A 15,024-nucleotide genomic window follows, 5' to 3' on the forward strand; every position below is an offset into this window, starting at 1 on the left:
ACATAAGCAATGGCGCGCACACACACACACACACACACACACACACACACACACAACCACACACACACACACATACACACACACACACACACACACACACACACACACACACACACGTATGTATATCATTTGAGGAAAAACACACATTTGTCATAAAAGTCATCAGTTTTAATAAAGTGAAATTCTCTCTCTCCTCTCTCTCTCTCTCTCTCTCTCTCTCTCTCTCTCTCTCTCTCTCTCTCTCTCTCTATGAAATAGCACCACCTGAAAATGATACATATTTGATTTCAGAGCAATACGTCGAGAAATAAAACAGCATGTAAAACCTTCGACAAGGGAATTAAGCACCGTCTTGAAACAACAGATCCCTTTGAGATTATCTCCCTTCTCTAAGCTGAAAATTGTTGTGTTCTGCTTCATATTTTTAGGACTGGATCTGACGTGAGCTTCCGGAGTTCCCGAGAAGCATCCACACACACACACACACACACACACACACACACACACACACAGCCCCCTCCGTGCCTTACCCGGTATATGTAGATTTGAAGAGAGCCCCCCAAAAAACCTTTCAAATGCTACATTTTAAGCTTTCAGTAACTATGTACAATCTTAACTAATGAGGGAAAAACTTTTCAACAAAGACACAAACACACACACAAACACACGCACGCACAAACATACACATGCATGCACACACACACGTACACACACACACACACACACACACACGTACACACACACTCACACACACACACACACACACACACACACACACACACACACACACACTCACACACAAACACACTCACACACATACACACATATACAGTCGTCATTTAGCACGTGATCTCCGTATCGACAGGTCAGAAAACATGTGGCGCGGGATACTGTTGCCACACTTAAACATGTCCAGGGAGATGTTGAGCAGGATACCTGCAACATCACGGAAACACATTATTTGTATGACCAGGAGGAAAATCTTGTATCGCGTTATCCAAGATTGCGTTTCAGTCTGACTGCATGGCCGGTTGTCTGTCAGCTTTCATGTCTGTTTGACTGTCTGGCTGTCTGGCTCTGCCTCTATGTGTGTGTCTGTCTCTCCTTCTCTCTCTGTCTGTCTGTCTGTCTGTCTGTCTGTCTGTATGTATGTCTGCCTGCCTGTCTGTCTGTCTGTCTGTCTGTATGTCTGTCTCTCTCTCTCTCTCTCTCTCTCTCTCTCTCTCACACACTCACTCTCTCTCTCTCTCTCTTTCTCTCTCACTCTCTCTCTCTCTCTCTCTCACTCTCTCCCTGACTCTCTCTCTCTCTCTCACTCTCTCTCTCTCTCACACTCACTCTCTCTCTCTCTCTCACTCTCTCTCTCACACACTCACTCTCTCTCTCTCACACACTCACTCTCTCTCTCTCTCTCACTCTCTCTCTCTCACACACACTCACTCTCTCTCTCTCTCTCTCTCTCCCTCTCTCTCTCTCTCTCACACACTCTCTCTCTCTCTCTCTCTCTCTCTCTCTCTCTCTCTCTCTCTCTCTCTCTCTCTCTCTCTCTCTCTCTCTCTCTCACTCTCTCTCTCTATCTCTCTCTCTCTATCTCTCTCTCTTTGCACAACCCCCTCCCAAGAGCTGGCAAATTCATGGACAATATGCATAATGCTCCAAAACGATGCTTTCTCGTTCTAGGTTCAACATTATTATATTCCGTTGTTTTGCTTAAAGACCGTCTTTAATTTGAGCCCCAAATCGACTTCTCAAAACTTAGTGCCAAAGCTTCGTGCAGTAGGCTTCGCGAAGTCGACTCTGTCCAGATAGTGACAGGCGTTATGCTATCTCACTATGTCCAGATAGTGACAGGCGTTATGCTATCTCACTCTGTCCAGATAGTGACAGGCGTTATGCTATCTCACTCTGTCCAGATAGTGACAGGCGTTATGCTATCTCACTCTGTCCAGATAGTGACAGGCGTTATGCTATCTCACTCTGTCCAGATAGTGACAGGCGTTATGCTATCTCACTCTGTCCAGATAGTGACAGGCGTTATGCTATCTCACTCTGTCCAGATAGTGACAGGCGTTATGCTATCTCACTCTGTCCAGATAGTGACAGGCGTTATGCTATCTCACTCTGTCCAGATAGTGACAGGCGTTATGCTATCTCACTCTGTCCAGATAGTGACAGGCGTTATGCTATCTCACTCTGTCCAGATAGTGACAGGCGTTATGCTATCTCACTCTGTCCAGATAGTGACAGGCGTTATGCTATCTCACTCTGTCCAGATAGTGACAGGCGTTATGCTATCTCACTATGTTCAGTATCATGCACCTGTAAAGAGCCCTGCAAAGCCGACACAGAACAGCCCGTTCCAGCCAAAAGCGCTTTTCAGGTACGGGGCTATAAGGGCGGGTATGATGGCTCCAATGATCTGAAACATCAAGAGAATGTTGATAAAACACAGCAATGTCACTCAGGACTTTCGTTTTTGAGACTTGCAATGAGTGGATCAATCGCAGTTGCATGTTGTGCTGTATACATGTTGTAATACAAGTTTCAACAACTGGTGTGAACTCTGCATCGACGTCACTTGACGTCACTTACCCCATGCACGTCACATGACGTCACTCACCTCAGGCATACGTTACATGACGTCACTCACCCCATTCGAGTCGACCAGCCCCATGTTGACGTTGAAGTAGTGCGGTCCGAAGGCCGCCAGGGTGATGATGGGGATCATGGTGAAGAAGCCACACATGGTGAAGAACATGGCGCACACCCAGAAGAAGAAGGCCACCTGTCCCATCTCGCGACAAGAGGTGAAGGTCACCACTAGGATGGCCAGGATGCTCTGCACCACCAGCGCCACAATCTGAAGGGACATACACTTCACCATGTCACTGCATGACTGTCTGCGCGGTTGGTTGGTTGGTTGGTTGGTTGGTTGGGTGGTTGGTTGGATGGTTGGTTGGATAGTTGGTTGGTTGGATGGTTGGTTGCTTGCTTGGTTGGATGGTTGGTTGGATGGTTGGTTGGATGGTTGGTTGGATGGTTGGTTGGATGGTTGGCTGGTTGGTTGGTTGGTTGGATGGTTGGTTGGTTGGTTGGATGGTTGGTTGGTTGGTTGGTTGGTTGGTTGGTTGGTTTGATGGTTGGTTGGTTGGTAGGTTGGTTGGATGGTTGGTTGGATGGTTGGTTGGTTGGTTGGTTGGTTGGTTGGTTGGTTGGTTGGTTGGTTGGTTGGTTGGTTGGTTGGTTGGTTGGTTGGTTATTACGTGTATCATTTTGTATCGTCTCTTCAGCTGTTTGTTTCTTTTCTTGCCTGCGCGGCAAACTTTTTGTTTATTTGTTTGTTTGCTTAACGCCCAGCCGACCACGAAGGGCCATATCAGGGCGGTGCTGCTTTGACATATAACGTGCGCCACACACAAGACAGAAGTCGCAGCACAGGCTTCATGTCTCACCCAGTCACATTATTCTGACACCGGACCAACCAGTCCTAGCACTAACCCCATAATGCCAGACGCCAGGCGGAGCAGCCACTAGATTGCCAATGTTAAAGTCTTAGGTATGACCCGGCCGGGGTTCGAACCCACGACCTCCCGATCACGGGGCGGACGCCTTACCACTAGGCCAACCGTGCCGGTCTCGCGCGGCAAACTGAAGCGTTGGACTTTAGAACAGTGTTTGTAACCAGTTGTGAACACTGTTTGAAAGTTGTAGAGTACTTAGTTCTACTAGCAAAATTAGCGCATAATTATGGCAACTGAACATTAGGGTTTAATATATATAGGTATGTGTGCTTCTTTTGTTTGTAGAACTGTGTACTATGTCCTACTTTGTTTAAACTGTGTTTAAAAGTGAAACACTCAAGGTTAGTTTGTATTTGTCGTTTTTAAGCAGTCGCCATGGAGCTTACGCTGATTGGTTGGGTCCAATGCCGATCGTCTTTTCTGCCACCGAGAAGCGATTTTATGGTAAGTAACAAATACATGTATCTTTAAATTAATATAATATGTTTTTTTCGGGCTACGGCCGGCTCCTACCCAGAGGGTATGGTTGCGATGGGAAGGCTGGAACTACACAGCCGGGTGTCTGTCATTCCCTTCACGAATGCGACTTTAAGGTTGCCCAGTTGCACTAATTAGCAATTACCTGGCCAACACCGCAGGTGCAGAAGTTCTCGCATGTTTCTGAAAAAAACATGAAAATACACGCGTGTTTGGCGCAAACTCTCACCCGTGGTCCAAACCTGTCGGCTAGTAGTCCCCAGAACGGCCTCCCCGCAGCGTTACAGATAGAGCTGAACATGGCAACTGTGGCCAGGAAGTGGTCGTCTGCTATGAACGTCTGGCCAAACGCCTAGAAAGACATACACGAAGAAACAATTCCAATACAGTGAGGTTAGTTGTCAGCATAAAATCACGCCATGACATAAACACAGACATAAAGCTGCATTTACAACGTCAATGACAGATACGGTAGTTTCCCATTGAAACTATAATTTATTTGTGGTACAGTGTGTATATACTGTTTATCCTACATACGTGAGAGAGACACCCGTGAGATAATAATCGTTCAAATCACACGTGTGTATATCATGTAAATGAGGTCATGTCAAGCAAGTCTGGCAGGGACCTGTTTTTCCACTGCTTATGATGCCAAAGTCACCGAGACAAACGTCATTATAGAAACAAAAATTGCGCTTGCTAATTACCCTCGATGAATCTTTAGAACTAACACGTCACGCCACACTTTCAGAGTGCAGCTAGTGACGTTTCTTTGCTTTGACGTAATAGATTGCACGAGGCTTTAGAAGAGATCGAGGTTCCAAAACAAGCGTCTTCAATTTAGCTGCCTCGACTGCAAGACATTTTCAGTAAAATACACGTGAGTACAGTATGTAGGATAAACAGAATACTACATGGCTTGCTGTGTCGTACCAGATTTACACTCGTTGCTTTTTCAAATAGTGAACAGCTCGCTTTCGCTCGCAGTTCAATATTTAAAAAAAACAACTCGTGTAAATCTGGTACGACACAGCAAGCCATGTAGTATTCTCTATATATCTATTACTCTTGGTCTTTAACACTCTTTTGACTGAACTGCAGGCCGAACCATCATCCAGTGAAGACAGTAACTAAGACACCAGCCATAACATAATCAGGACCATCATCCAGTGAAGACAGTAACTAAGACACCAGCCATAACATAATCAGGACCATCATCCAGTGAAGACAGTAACTAAGACACCAGCCATAACATAAGGCAAAAAAAAAAAAATTGTCTGTTTAGGGTAACCCGACCGACCCTATCGATTTGGCGCCGACCCAAAAACTTTTTTTTGATTCCAAAACAAAAACAACAAAAAAAGAGGTAAAAATGCTAAAAAGAGACATTTGGCGTTTCTTTCTCTCCCTTTCTCTCTGTTTTATTTATACGTTAGTTTTGAAACATGTATTCATCAAAATATAAGAAGTGAATGTTCAGCCAACATAGCATTTACACACACACACACACACACACACACACACACAAAAAACAAAAACAAAAAACTACCTACCTACCGACCCTACTTTTTTTGGTCATGTTACCCTAAACAGACAAATTTTTTTTTTTGGCCTAATCAGGACCATCATCCAGTGAAGACAGTAACTAAGACACCAGCCATAACATAATCAGGACCAACAATCAATGATACGCTGAGGAGAAGTGTGATTGGTGTGACAACAAAAGAACAAAAGACAACAAAACGGGCCTACCTTTCGTGTTTTTGGCTCACGTAAGTGTAGCCTATGCGATCGTAACTTTGTCTGTCTGTGCGTGCGTATGTGCGTGCGTGTGTATGTCTGTGGTAGAAACTTTAACATTTCCTCATTTGAAAACGTCACATTATGACGTAAGAGGGTTAGACGTCACGCGAAGGAATTACTGAAAGTCTCGGTCATTGTTATTTTGAGCGGGCCGAGACTAGTTGGCAGTCGTGTCCCTGTAAGTAGGCTACATGCAGACAAACAGATCTAGATCTAGTGTCTCGCTTTCTTGCACAGTGTCACCTATGCTTACTGTGTGTGTGTGTGTGTGTGTGTATGTGTGTATGTGTGACGGAGTGATTGAGTTTGTGTTACTGTTTGTCGATTTCTTACGTGAGCCTTGAAGGCTTCGCCTCTTGTTCTTTCTTGTGTTTGTGTCTGTTTCCCAAAAGCCTGTGTTCAAGCTTCATTCTATTGCAAACCTGCATACTGTTATGTGAGTGTTGTGTTTTAGACTTTATGATGAGTGCTTTGTCATTGCCTGACTATTTATTGTGTGTGAAATATGGAACTTTAATATCACGTGCTTTTTTGTTAATCACCCTGAGACTGCAATGTGGCGGTGACTCGCGTTACAGCAAAAGTGTTATTACCTTGAAGAGCAGTATAACGAAGGCGACTAGCGGTACAGAAGAAGTGTTGTTATTACCTTGAAGAGCGGTATAACGAAGGCGACTAGCGCTACAGAAGAAGTGTTGTTATTACCTTGAAGAGCGGTATAACGAAGGCGACTAGCGCTACAGAAGAAGTGTTGCTATTACCTTGAAGAGCAGTATAACGAAGGCGACTAGCGCTACAGAAGAAGTGTTGCTATTACCTTGAAGAGCAGTATAACGAAGGCGACTAGTGCTACAGAAGAAGTGTTGTTATTACCTTGAAGAGCGCTACAGAAGAAGTGTTGTTATTACCTTGAAGAGCGGTATAACGAAGGCGACTCCAATGGCGCTAAACAGCAACATCCACCACACTGTCCAAAACACGCGGGACTTTAAAACCTGCTTCCAGTGGTATTCTTGTTTCCCCCCTCCCTCCTCCTCCTCATCAGGTGTTTGAGGCCTCTCCAGAAATGGTTCATGCTCCTGGCTGTCGGAGGAAATCTCCCGCTCTGTGTCGTTGACAGACGATAGTGTTATTGTTCTCACCTGCACGGAAGAACCAGAGATTAAAACAAGAGCGTGATAAGAAAAGATGAATAAAGAAAGTAAACATAATTTGCAAGTAAACTGTTTAGAGCAGCAGAATAACCCTCAACATTCATGTTGCGGAAGACCACGTGAGTTGAGAAAGTTAAGAAAGGTTTTCTTTCAGTCATAATTAATTTCTTTACTTTATAAGTAACTAGCAGTCAAGCCCGGCTTCGCTAGGGTGTTAGCAAAGCCCTCAAAGAAAAACTCCAAATCAAACGTTAGGGGGAAATGAGAATGACACGGAATGCTGGTATGCTAACATCTTGAACACGCGGCCAGTACAACTGGCCAGTTGTACTGGCCGCGTGTTCAAGATGGTATGCTAAAAGTTATCTACCTTCCATGGACAACAAAGCAAGAGTTACCTCCCTTGCACTGTATAGGCTGTATTCAACAATGGAGAGGGTCATAATCTGAGGAAGGAAACAATGAATCAAGAAACTTAAACCCATGTGCACATCTGCGGATCCTAGGCAGTGACGTGTGCATGCACAATATCTCGTCCTTGCCTCAGTTTTGCCGTCTCTGAGGTTTGAGGGCCCCAAAGGGTTTAAAATCGTGATCGTGATTGGCGTTTTTTTACCTTTCTGTGACCGTGATTGCCGAACTTTCCATTTCTGTGATCGTGATGGGACTTTGCCCGTGATCCGTGATGACAAAAAAATCAAGTCTCGTGATCGTGATCGTCATTTGTTTTCGTGATCGTGATTGGCATTATTGCAAAGCATTTTATTTTCAACGTACATTTTGCCCGTGATCCGTGAAAAAATCAAGGTAACTGTGATCGTGAAAGCTAAAATTTCCCTTCCCGTGATCGTGATGATACCCCCCCTTTGGGGCCCTCAGGTTTGGCGACCACACACACACACACACACACACACACACACACACACACACACACACACACACACACACACACACACACACACACATACCTAAAGTGTGGATGGTTACCTAAGAGGCGGCACTGGGTGTAGTGCCTTTCTAGTGCACTTGCACTACAACAGCACTGGGTGCAGTACTCGCTCCGGCATCGAAGAATTTTGCACTAAAAAATGCACAAAATTTGACCTATTTCGTCGCCTATAGAGGACGGAAAGAATGTCATTTTGAACATTGTTATGACATTCTTTCCGTCAAAAAAGTCAATTTAACGGTGTTACATGAAGCGAGCATCCACACAATTAGGTTGCCATCCAGAGTTTAGGTTGCCATCCACGTGTGGATGGTTGCCTTATGGTGATTTAGGCAAGCAAACCTGTGGAAACATGGGTACACACACACACACACACACACACACACACACACTTACATCCATTTTTACATTATTTTAGTCAAGTTTTGACTAAAATAATTTTTTAACGTAGAGGGGGGAATCGAGACGAGGGTGTGGTGTATGTGTGTGTGTGTGTGTGTGTGTGTGTGTGTGTGTGTGTGTGCGTGCGTGTGTGTGTGTGTGTGTGTGTGTGTGTGTGTATAACTCGATTCTGAGAAACTACTGGACCGATCTTTATGAAACTTAACATGAGAGTTCCTGAGTATTATATCTCCAGATGGTTTTTTTAGTTTTTGGATAAATATCTTTGATGACGTCATATCCGGGTTTTTGTGAAAGTTGAGGCGGCACTGTCACGCTCTCATTTTTCAACCAGTTTGGTTTAAATTTTGGTCAAATAATCTTCGACGAAGCCCGGACTCTGGTATTGCATTTCAGCTTGGAGGCTTAAAAGTTAATTAATGAGTTTGCTCATTAAAGTTGTCATTAAAATCAATTTTTCGCAAACAGATTTAAAATTGATTGCATCGTATTCTTCATAAAATTTTGAATCTAAAAATATAATACATATGTCATGTTTACTCTTAAAATGTGATCACAATTAACGAAAATAGGTTAATTAGTACTTCGATTATTATTTAAGAAATCGATAAAAAAAAATTATTTCATCTTATCCCTTATCATTTCTTGATTCCAAAAACATATAAATATAATATGTTGTATTCGAAACAAGCTCAGAAAGTTAAAAAGAATACAGAAAAGCGCGCTTCCCTGCTTACCGCAGTACGCTATTTCGCTATTCTTGCATGTCGGTTTCACTTCGTGTTGCACGGAAAAAATAAGCGACTTCCTTGCCGCGTGGATTGACGAAGCTGTTTTGTCTTGGTGAAAAAAAATGCAGTGCGTTCAGTTTTATTCTGTGGGTTCGACAGATTGACTAAATGTTGTAATTTCGCCTTACGCGACTTGTTATTTATAGTATAGATTAAAGAGAAAAGTGTTCACCTGGCAAGACTGAGGTATCCGGATGAGAACGAGACAGACGAGCTGCATGCAGATGAACACAGCGCCCAGCACCAGGAAACACGACGGTACCTTGTCCAGTACCTCGCTCTGGGTGTAATACCTGTAGGAATTCGGGGGGGGGGGGGGGGGGGATAAAGAGACCAATACAGTAACCCAGCATACGAAGGTAAGGGCTCATTTTTGCATAGTAGCCTGCCAAACGGTTGTGTGACGTGTCTAGTGTGTTGGCGAAGTGTCTTGTGCTTGTCACTTCTCGCTTTCAGCCCTCACCGCTGGCTAGCACCGTCTGTCCTTTTTAGGACAATGCAAAAAGAGAGCAGAATGCGTCAGTCTCTCCTGCCAGTACAATAACCTCTCCACAACAAGCCCTCTGTAGTGCCTCCATCGCGGCGACAGGCGTAAACTGGGTACCGCAAGGCCCCAGGCTAGACTACAAGGACTCGGAGGAGGTTGGCCCCTAGACGTGCGGCATGCGGGCCCACCGGTGTGTGGAAACGCCCAGGTGCCCACGAACCAACCTCCAGCTATGGGTCAAATAGCCGGGCAGGATAGGCTCGTCAACCCTGGCAGGCAGCTATCCTAAGAGAAGACCACTCTGAATTCAAAACGAGGGTAGAGGAGGCTCATCATCCATGGAAGGAAACTCGTCTAGGAGAAGGAAAACTCCGAAATGAAACCCACGCAGTCCCTCGAAGACGGAACGGCACTGGCCTTTTTTAGGCGGGGAGCAGACCGGGTGCCTACGCTACCCTCGACAAATGGTTGTGTCATCAACGAATCAACGTGATGGTGTCGTCTTCATGGGTCGCATAGTAAACTTAATTAGTTGTGTTCTGTAGCTTGTTTATCAGATTAACAGATAGATGTTCTGTTAGATGTTTCGTTTTATACATAATTCGACGTTTCATTAACTAACCGTTCCTGTTTTATTGGGGGTTTTTGTTTTAAGAATGGAAACGATTCAAACGGTTTTAAAGAACGAATTAACAAAACGATGAAAGGTATTGTGACCTCTGGATATGCGACAAGGTGCAAGAAGAGTTAATTGCCACATCCCAGTTAATTGCCACATCCCAGTTAATTGCCACATCCCAGTTAATTTCCACATCCCAGTTAATTGCCACATCCCAGTTAATTGCCACATCCCAGTTAATTGCCACATCCCAGTTAACAAACATTTGTCGTGAATACACTCACACATCACCTCCAGCGTGTAGGTCAGGCTGCAGGTTGTTACCGTTGATGTACCACGTGGTCATGGCGTTCCACATGAATGACCCCACCCCGTACCCCATCAGGTTGATCCCCATCACCAGGCCTCGCTTCTCCGGCACCCACTGACACAAACAACACGTCGCGTAAAGCGATATCAACACATTTTGGTCAATCCGTGGAACTCGCAGAATGAAAATAATCACACACCATATGTTTTTCACCAAGACTAGTAAAGGATAGGCTAGCCAAAATCCAGCGACAGCTGAAACACTGGGGGGTTTTATTTGATTGTTTTTAAACATGTTTAAGGCCATGTGATTATCTAACCATAACTCACATCAATGTCAAAGCTTGTTCTCCTATTTCAGCACACCTTTTGCAGAATGCACTGAACATTCAAGCAATAAATGCACTGAACATTCAAGCAATAAATGCACTGAACATTCAAGCAATAAATGCACGAAATCTTTTAAATCTGGCTGTTCTTTTTTTTCATTTTACCCTTTGTTAACAAAACGCTATCTTGTTAATTCAGCTGAACTTCAATTTCTGAAAGTTCTTCATTAAATTGCAAAGACATGCTATGAGATTCAGCGGTATAGAAAGGAGACTAATTCACATGAAAATAATGTTCGACTTCGGGGCAAAAAATGTGGACAGCCTTACAAATAGTACTAGAAAGACGAACACTATTTAAACAATTTCAACAAGTACTAGAAAGACGAAAACAATTTCAACAAGAAAGAGAGAAAAAAGCAATTAAAAAAAACGTACCCCGGCACTGATTTTGAGGCAGGTCGGGTAGATGAAGGCACCAGGAACACCTCCCACAATGCCGTAGGTGAACCACATGACCCAGAACGATCGCTTCAACCCAAAGGAGGTCCCGAACATGTATGCCCTGCGGTCCCCAAAACACAGCCAGTTGTCATCCAAAACATACAGACGTAACGTTCAAAATATTTTACAAAAAACATTGAAAACAACAAGAAAGGTTTAATTTTTGGAACGTTTAATTCAAGACGAAGCAACACAGAAAGTTCTGTTTTATGCAAGTCAGGACATTTAATTCAACCTTTTTTCAAACAGAAACGTTCACGTTCAACCCTTTTTACTGTTCTTCGTATTATGTTAAACATTAGCAATCTATCTTTGTTGGATTCTGTATGATCTTTTGGTGGTGGTTTTGGTTTAAAATAATACTAGTAAAAAAGAAGTTATCATGAAACAGTAATAATTTAACAATTAAGGTACCATTCCAAGCAATAGCTCATTTAAGTTTCCCAAAATCATACGATTCGTATAGGCACATGGTGATACTTACGCAGTGGAGAGAACCCCAATGAACATGAAGAGTCTTGGCGACATACGGTTTGCGAAGAGACCGAACAGAGGCAAGGCAATACAAGACGAGATCGACTTGGTCTGATATAGCCACAGAGTGTTGGTGTAATCCACACCACCATTTGTGACGTTGCGCAGGTATGACGTCAGATAGGGGTTGATGTTGCCTGCACACAACGGAGAACATTTGAGTTTGTGACATTTGAAGTATTTAAGCAAGCAGTATTGGTCTTCCAGTTTTGGAGCTTAATTTAAGGTGGGAAATATATTTTTAAGTTGCGTTTCCGAAAGATAGGTGTCGACTACAAACAAAAGCACACGTTATGTGGATTGTTTACCAAAATATGACATGTTTCACAGATCAAGACAGTCAGTGTTCTAAGAGACAACGTTAGCGAAACCCAGGTGCACATATGCGGCTCCTCGGCAGTGTGCGTGCACACTATCTTGTTCCTGCCTTCTGCCATCTCTGAGGTATGGCGACAACAGACACACACACACACACACACACACACACACACACACACACACACACACGCACACACACACACACACTTACATCCATTTTTATATGTATATGTAATAGATTAGAGCACACACACACACACACACACACACACACACACACACACACACATACACACGCGCGCGCGCGCGCACACTTACATCCGTTTTTATATATGTATTAGATTCAGAATTTTGAAACGTTAAAAATCTATCTTGTTTTTAACTGGTCCATAGTCATACGCTACAAGCCCCAAATGCACTCTAATGGACAGATGATACAGGGACTGGGTGGCCGAGTGGTAACGCACTTGCGCTCGGAATCGAGAGGTTGCGTGTTCGACCCTGGGTCAGGCCGCTATTTTCTCCCCCCTTTCCTAACCTAGATGGTGGGTTCAAGTGCTAGTCTTTCGGATGAGACGAAAAACCGAGGTCACACTATATTGGGGTGTGCACGTTAAAGATCCCACGATTGACAAAAGGGTCTTTCCTGGCAAAATTGTATAGACATTTATAAAAAAAAAAATGTCCACCAAATACCCGTGTGACTTGGAATAATAGGCCGTGAAAAGTATATACTCGCCTAACACGCTTGAGATTTACTGGCCGATGTGAATGCGTGATATATTGTGTAAAAATTTCCATCTCACACGGCATATTGTAAACGCCATGAGCCTCCCTTCTGGGAGGGTATGTGCGTAGAAATACTCACTAATAAACATACCAAGTCTTATAGCATGTAGAAATCTGGCCAGACGAGAGACAGTGAGGCAGACAGTGTTCACGAGGCCGAGTGGGCCTTTCAGAACTAGTCTATGTCTATACGCTTCACACCCCACATGTACTCTAATGTCCAGTTAGACTAGACATACCAAAGGTGTAGTCAAAGCCCTGTACGCAGAGCATGAAGAAACAGGCCGTGATGGTGATGGCGCTGCTCAGTCTGCAGCCACACTTCCCTCCATGGCTGGTCCTTGCTGTTAAATGCCCCTCCACCTCCTCTTTCCCTTCCTCCTCCTGCCTGGGACGTGTCAATGCATCCCCCTCCTCCTCCTCCTCCTCCTCCTCCTCCTCCTCCTCCTCCTCCTCCTCTTCGTTGTCGAGCAACAAGGCCTCTGCGTCCATTTGTAAATCCTTCTGAAAAGTCAAACAAGCCACGTCAAGCCATATCTACACAGAATAAAAAAACAAGAAAGGTGGGTTGTTGGAACGTTTGTTATTGACAACACAATACATTCACAAATATGTGAAATTACTCACTGTCTCTCGTCTTGCCAGGTTTCTACATGATATAAGACCGTCCCTCTACTTGGTATGTGTTTATAGCGGTTTGACTTCACTACCACTATTATAAAATAAAAGTGTTATTGTTACTGAATATGTATTATTGTTGAGTATTTATGTGCGTGTCTGCTCAATCTGTGTGTATATGAATTAGTGTGTATGTATGCTTGTTGAGTGTGTATTTGAGACAAAGACCGTCCCTCTACTTGGTTTTGTAAATATTGTGAATGTATTGTTTTGTCAATAACAAACGTTCCAACAACCCACCTTTCTTGTTTTTTTATTCTGAATTTTGGAACGTTGGCAGTCTCTTTGTTTTTGGATTTGATATCGACACAGTTAGTCAACATGTCGGCCTGAAGCTTATAGCAAAACATGTATATCGATACTAAAAACCAGGATTGAGTCATTACCAAGATTACTAAGGCGTGGCCAGCCGAAATCCGTAAACCGAGACGGGTCGAGCTTGTCTCGGCAATGCATGCCAACGCAAAACCTAATTTGCATAACTATTTCTTTAGTCGTGAACGCGGTTTTAGAGTACACTTAGTCTACAAATCGATATATTTTTGGATTGAACAAAAAGGCTAAAAATAAAAAAAGAATATAATGCAATTTTCGAATTTGTTATCTAATTTTAATTTTAATAAGATACTTAATGAAACAATCAATTAATTAATTGTTTTTAAGCTTTGCAACTGAATTGCAATCCCAAAGTCCCGACCAGATCAAAGACTCGGATTGGACGTCTCTTGATTGCTGGTCTATCGGAAAACATGTAAGCTAAACATGCAAAATGTAAAAAGAAAACTCGCCGACTTGAGACATATTATCATTACGCAGCAAGAAGTTACGATTGACAACCCCCCCCCCCACCACCACCCTTTTGTCGCATACAAAAGCCTGACCAGATCAGAGAACGGGAGGCGAACTGTTTTCACGACAAGTGTGCCTTCAATAGGAGTGAGCAGCACACAAACAATGATTGTGCTTATATGTTGTTTTTTTGTTTTATTTTTCGTCTTTTACACCTGTTCCTTGTCCCGTTGTTCTCTCACACCGCCCCGTCCCTGCACTCACTGCTCCATCCACATCTGAATTTCGTTCCGCTGCCAGACTAGTCGATTTTACAGACGCTCCAGGGAGGGATGTCGGGTCGCTGCGGTGGGCTCCCCTCGGAAGATGACACTGCAGTTCTGCTGAGTCACTTCGACGGTGTACAGTAGTGGGTCTGTCCCGAGCTAACGGACGCAGCCCACTACCTACTATGCCCCCTACTAACGACAATGACTGAGTGAGCGTCCCCTCCAGAGAGCAGACCGCCACCACATCCCTCCGTCGACCCCCCAGAACGTCACACGTTGAAGACTGACAGCAGATGAATGCA

The 15,024-nt window shown here is 43.9% G+C and overlaps 1 protein-coding gene across 1 annotated transcript; it reads right to left on the reverse strand.

The window, feature by feature from the left end:
• Nucleotides 1-750: 750 nt before the first annotated feature.
• Nucleotides 751-13,384, reverse strand: LOC138946593 (oxalate:formate antiporter-like). Its single transcript, XM_070318041.1, has 10 exons — nucleotides 13,226-13,384; nucleotides 11,830-12,016; nucleotides 11,280-11,406; nucleotides 10,488-10,627; nucleotides 9,270-9,390; nucleotides 6,710-6,943; nucleotides 4,228-4,350; nucleotides 2,651-2,860; nucleotides 2,320-2,419; nucleotides 751-936 (listed from the first exon to the last, which is right to left on the reverse strand). Exons 1-10 carry the CDS (start codon nucleotides 13,257-13,259, stop codon nucleotides 836-838), a joined length of 1,377 nt encoding a protein of 458 aa, XP_070174142.1. The 5' UTR covers nucleotides 13,260-13,384; the 3' UTR covers nucleotides 751-835.
• Between the last annotated feature and the right edge of the window lie 1,640 nt (nucleotides 13,385-15,024).

Source organism: Littorina saxatilis, linkage group LG1 (assembly GCF_037325665.1).
Source record: "Littorina saxatilis isolate snail1 linkage group LG1, US_GU_Lsax_2.0, whole genome shotgun sequence".
Classification (NCBI taxonomy): domain Eukaryota; kingdom Metazoa; phylum Mollusca; class Gastropoda; order Littorinimorpha; family Littorinidae; genus Littorina; species Littorina saxatilis.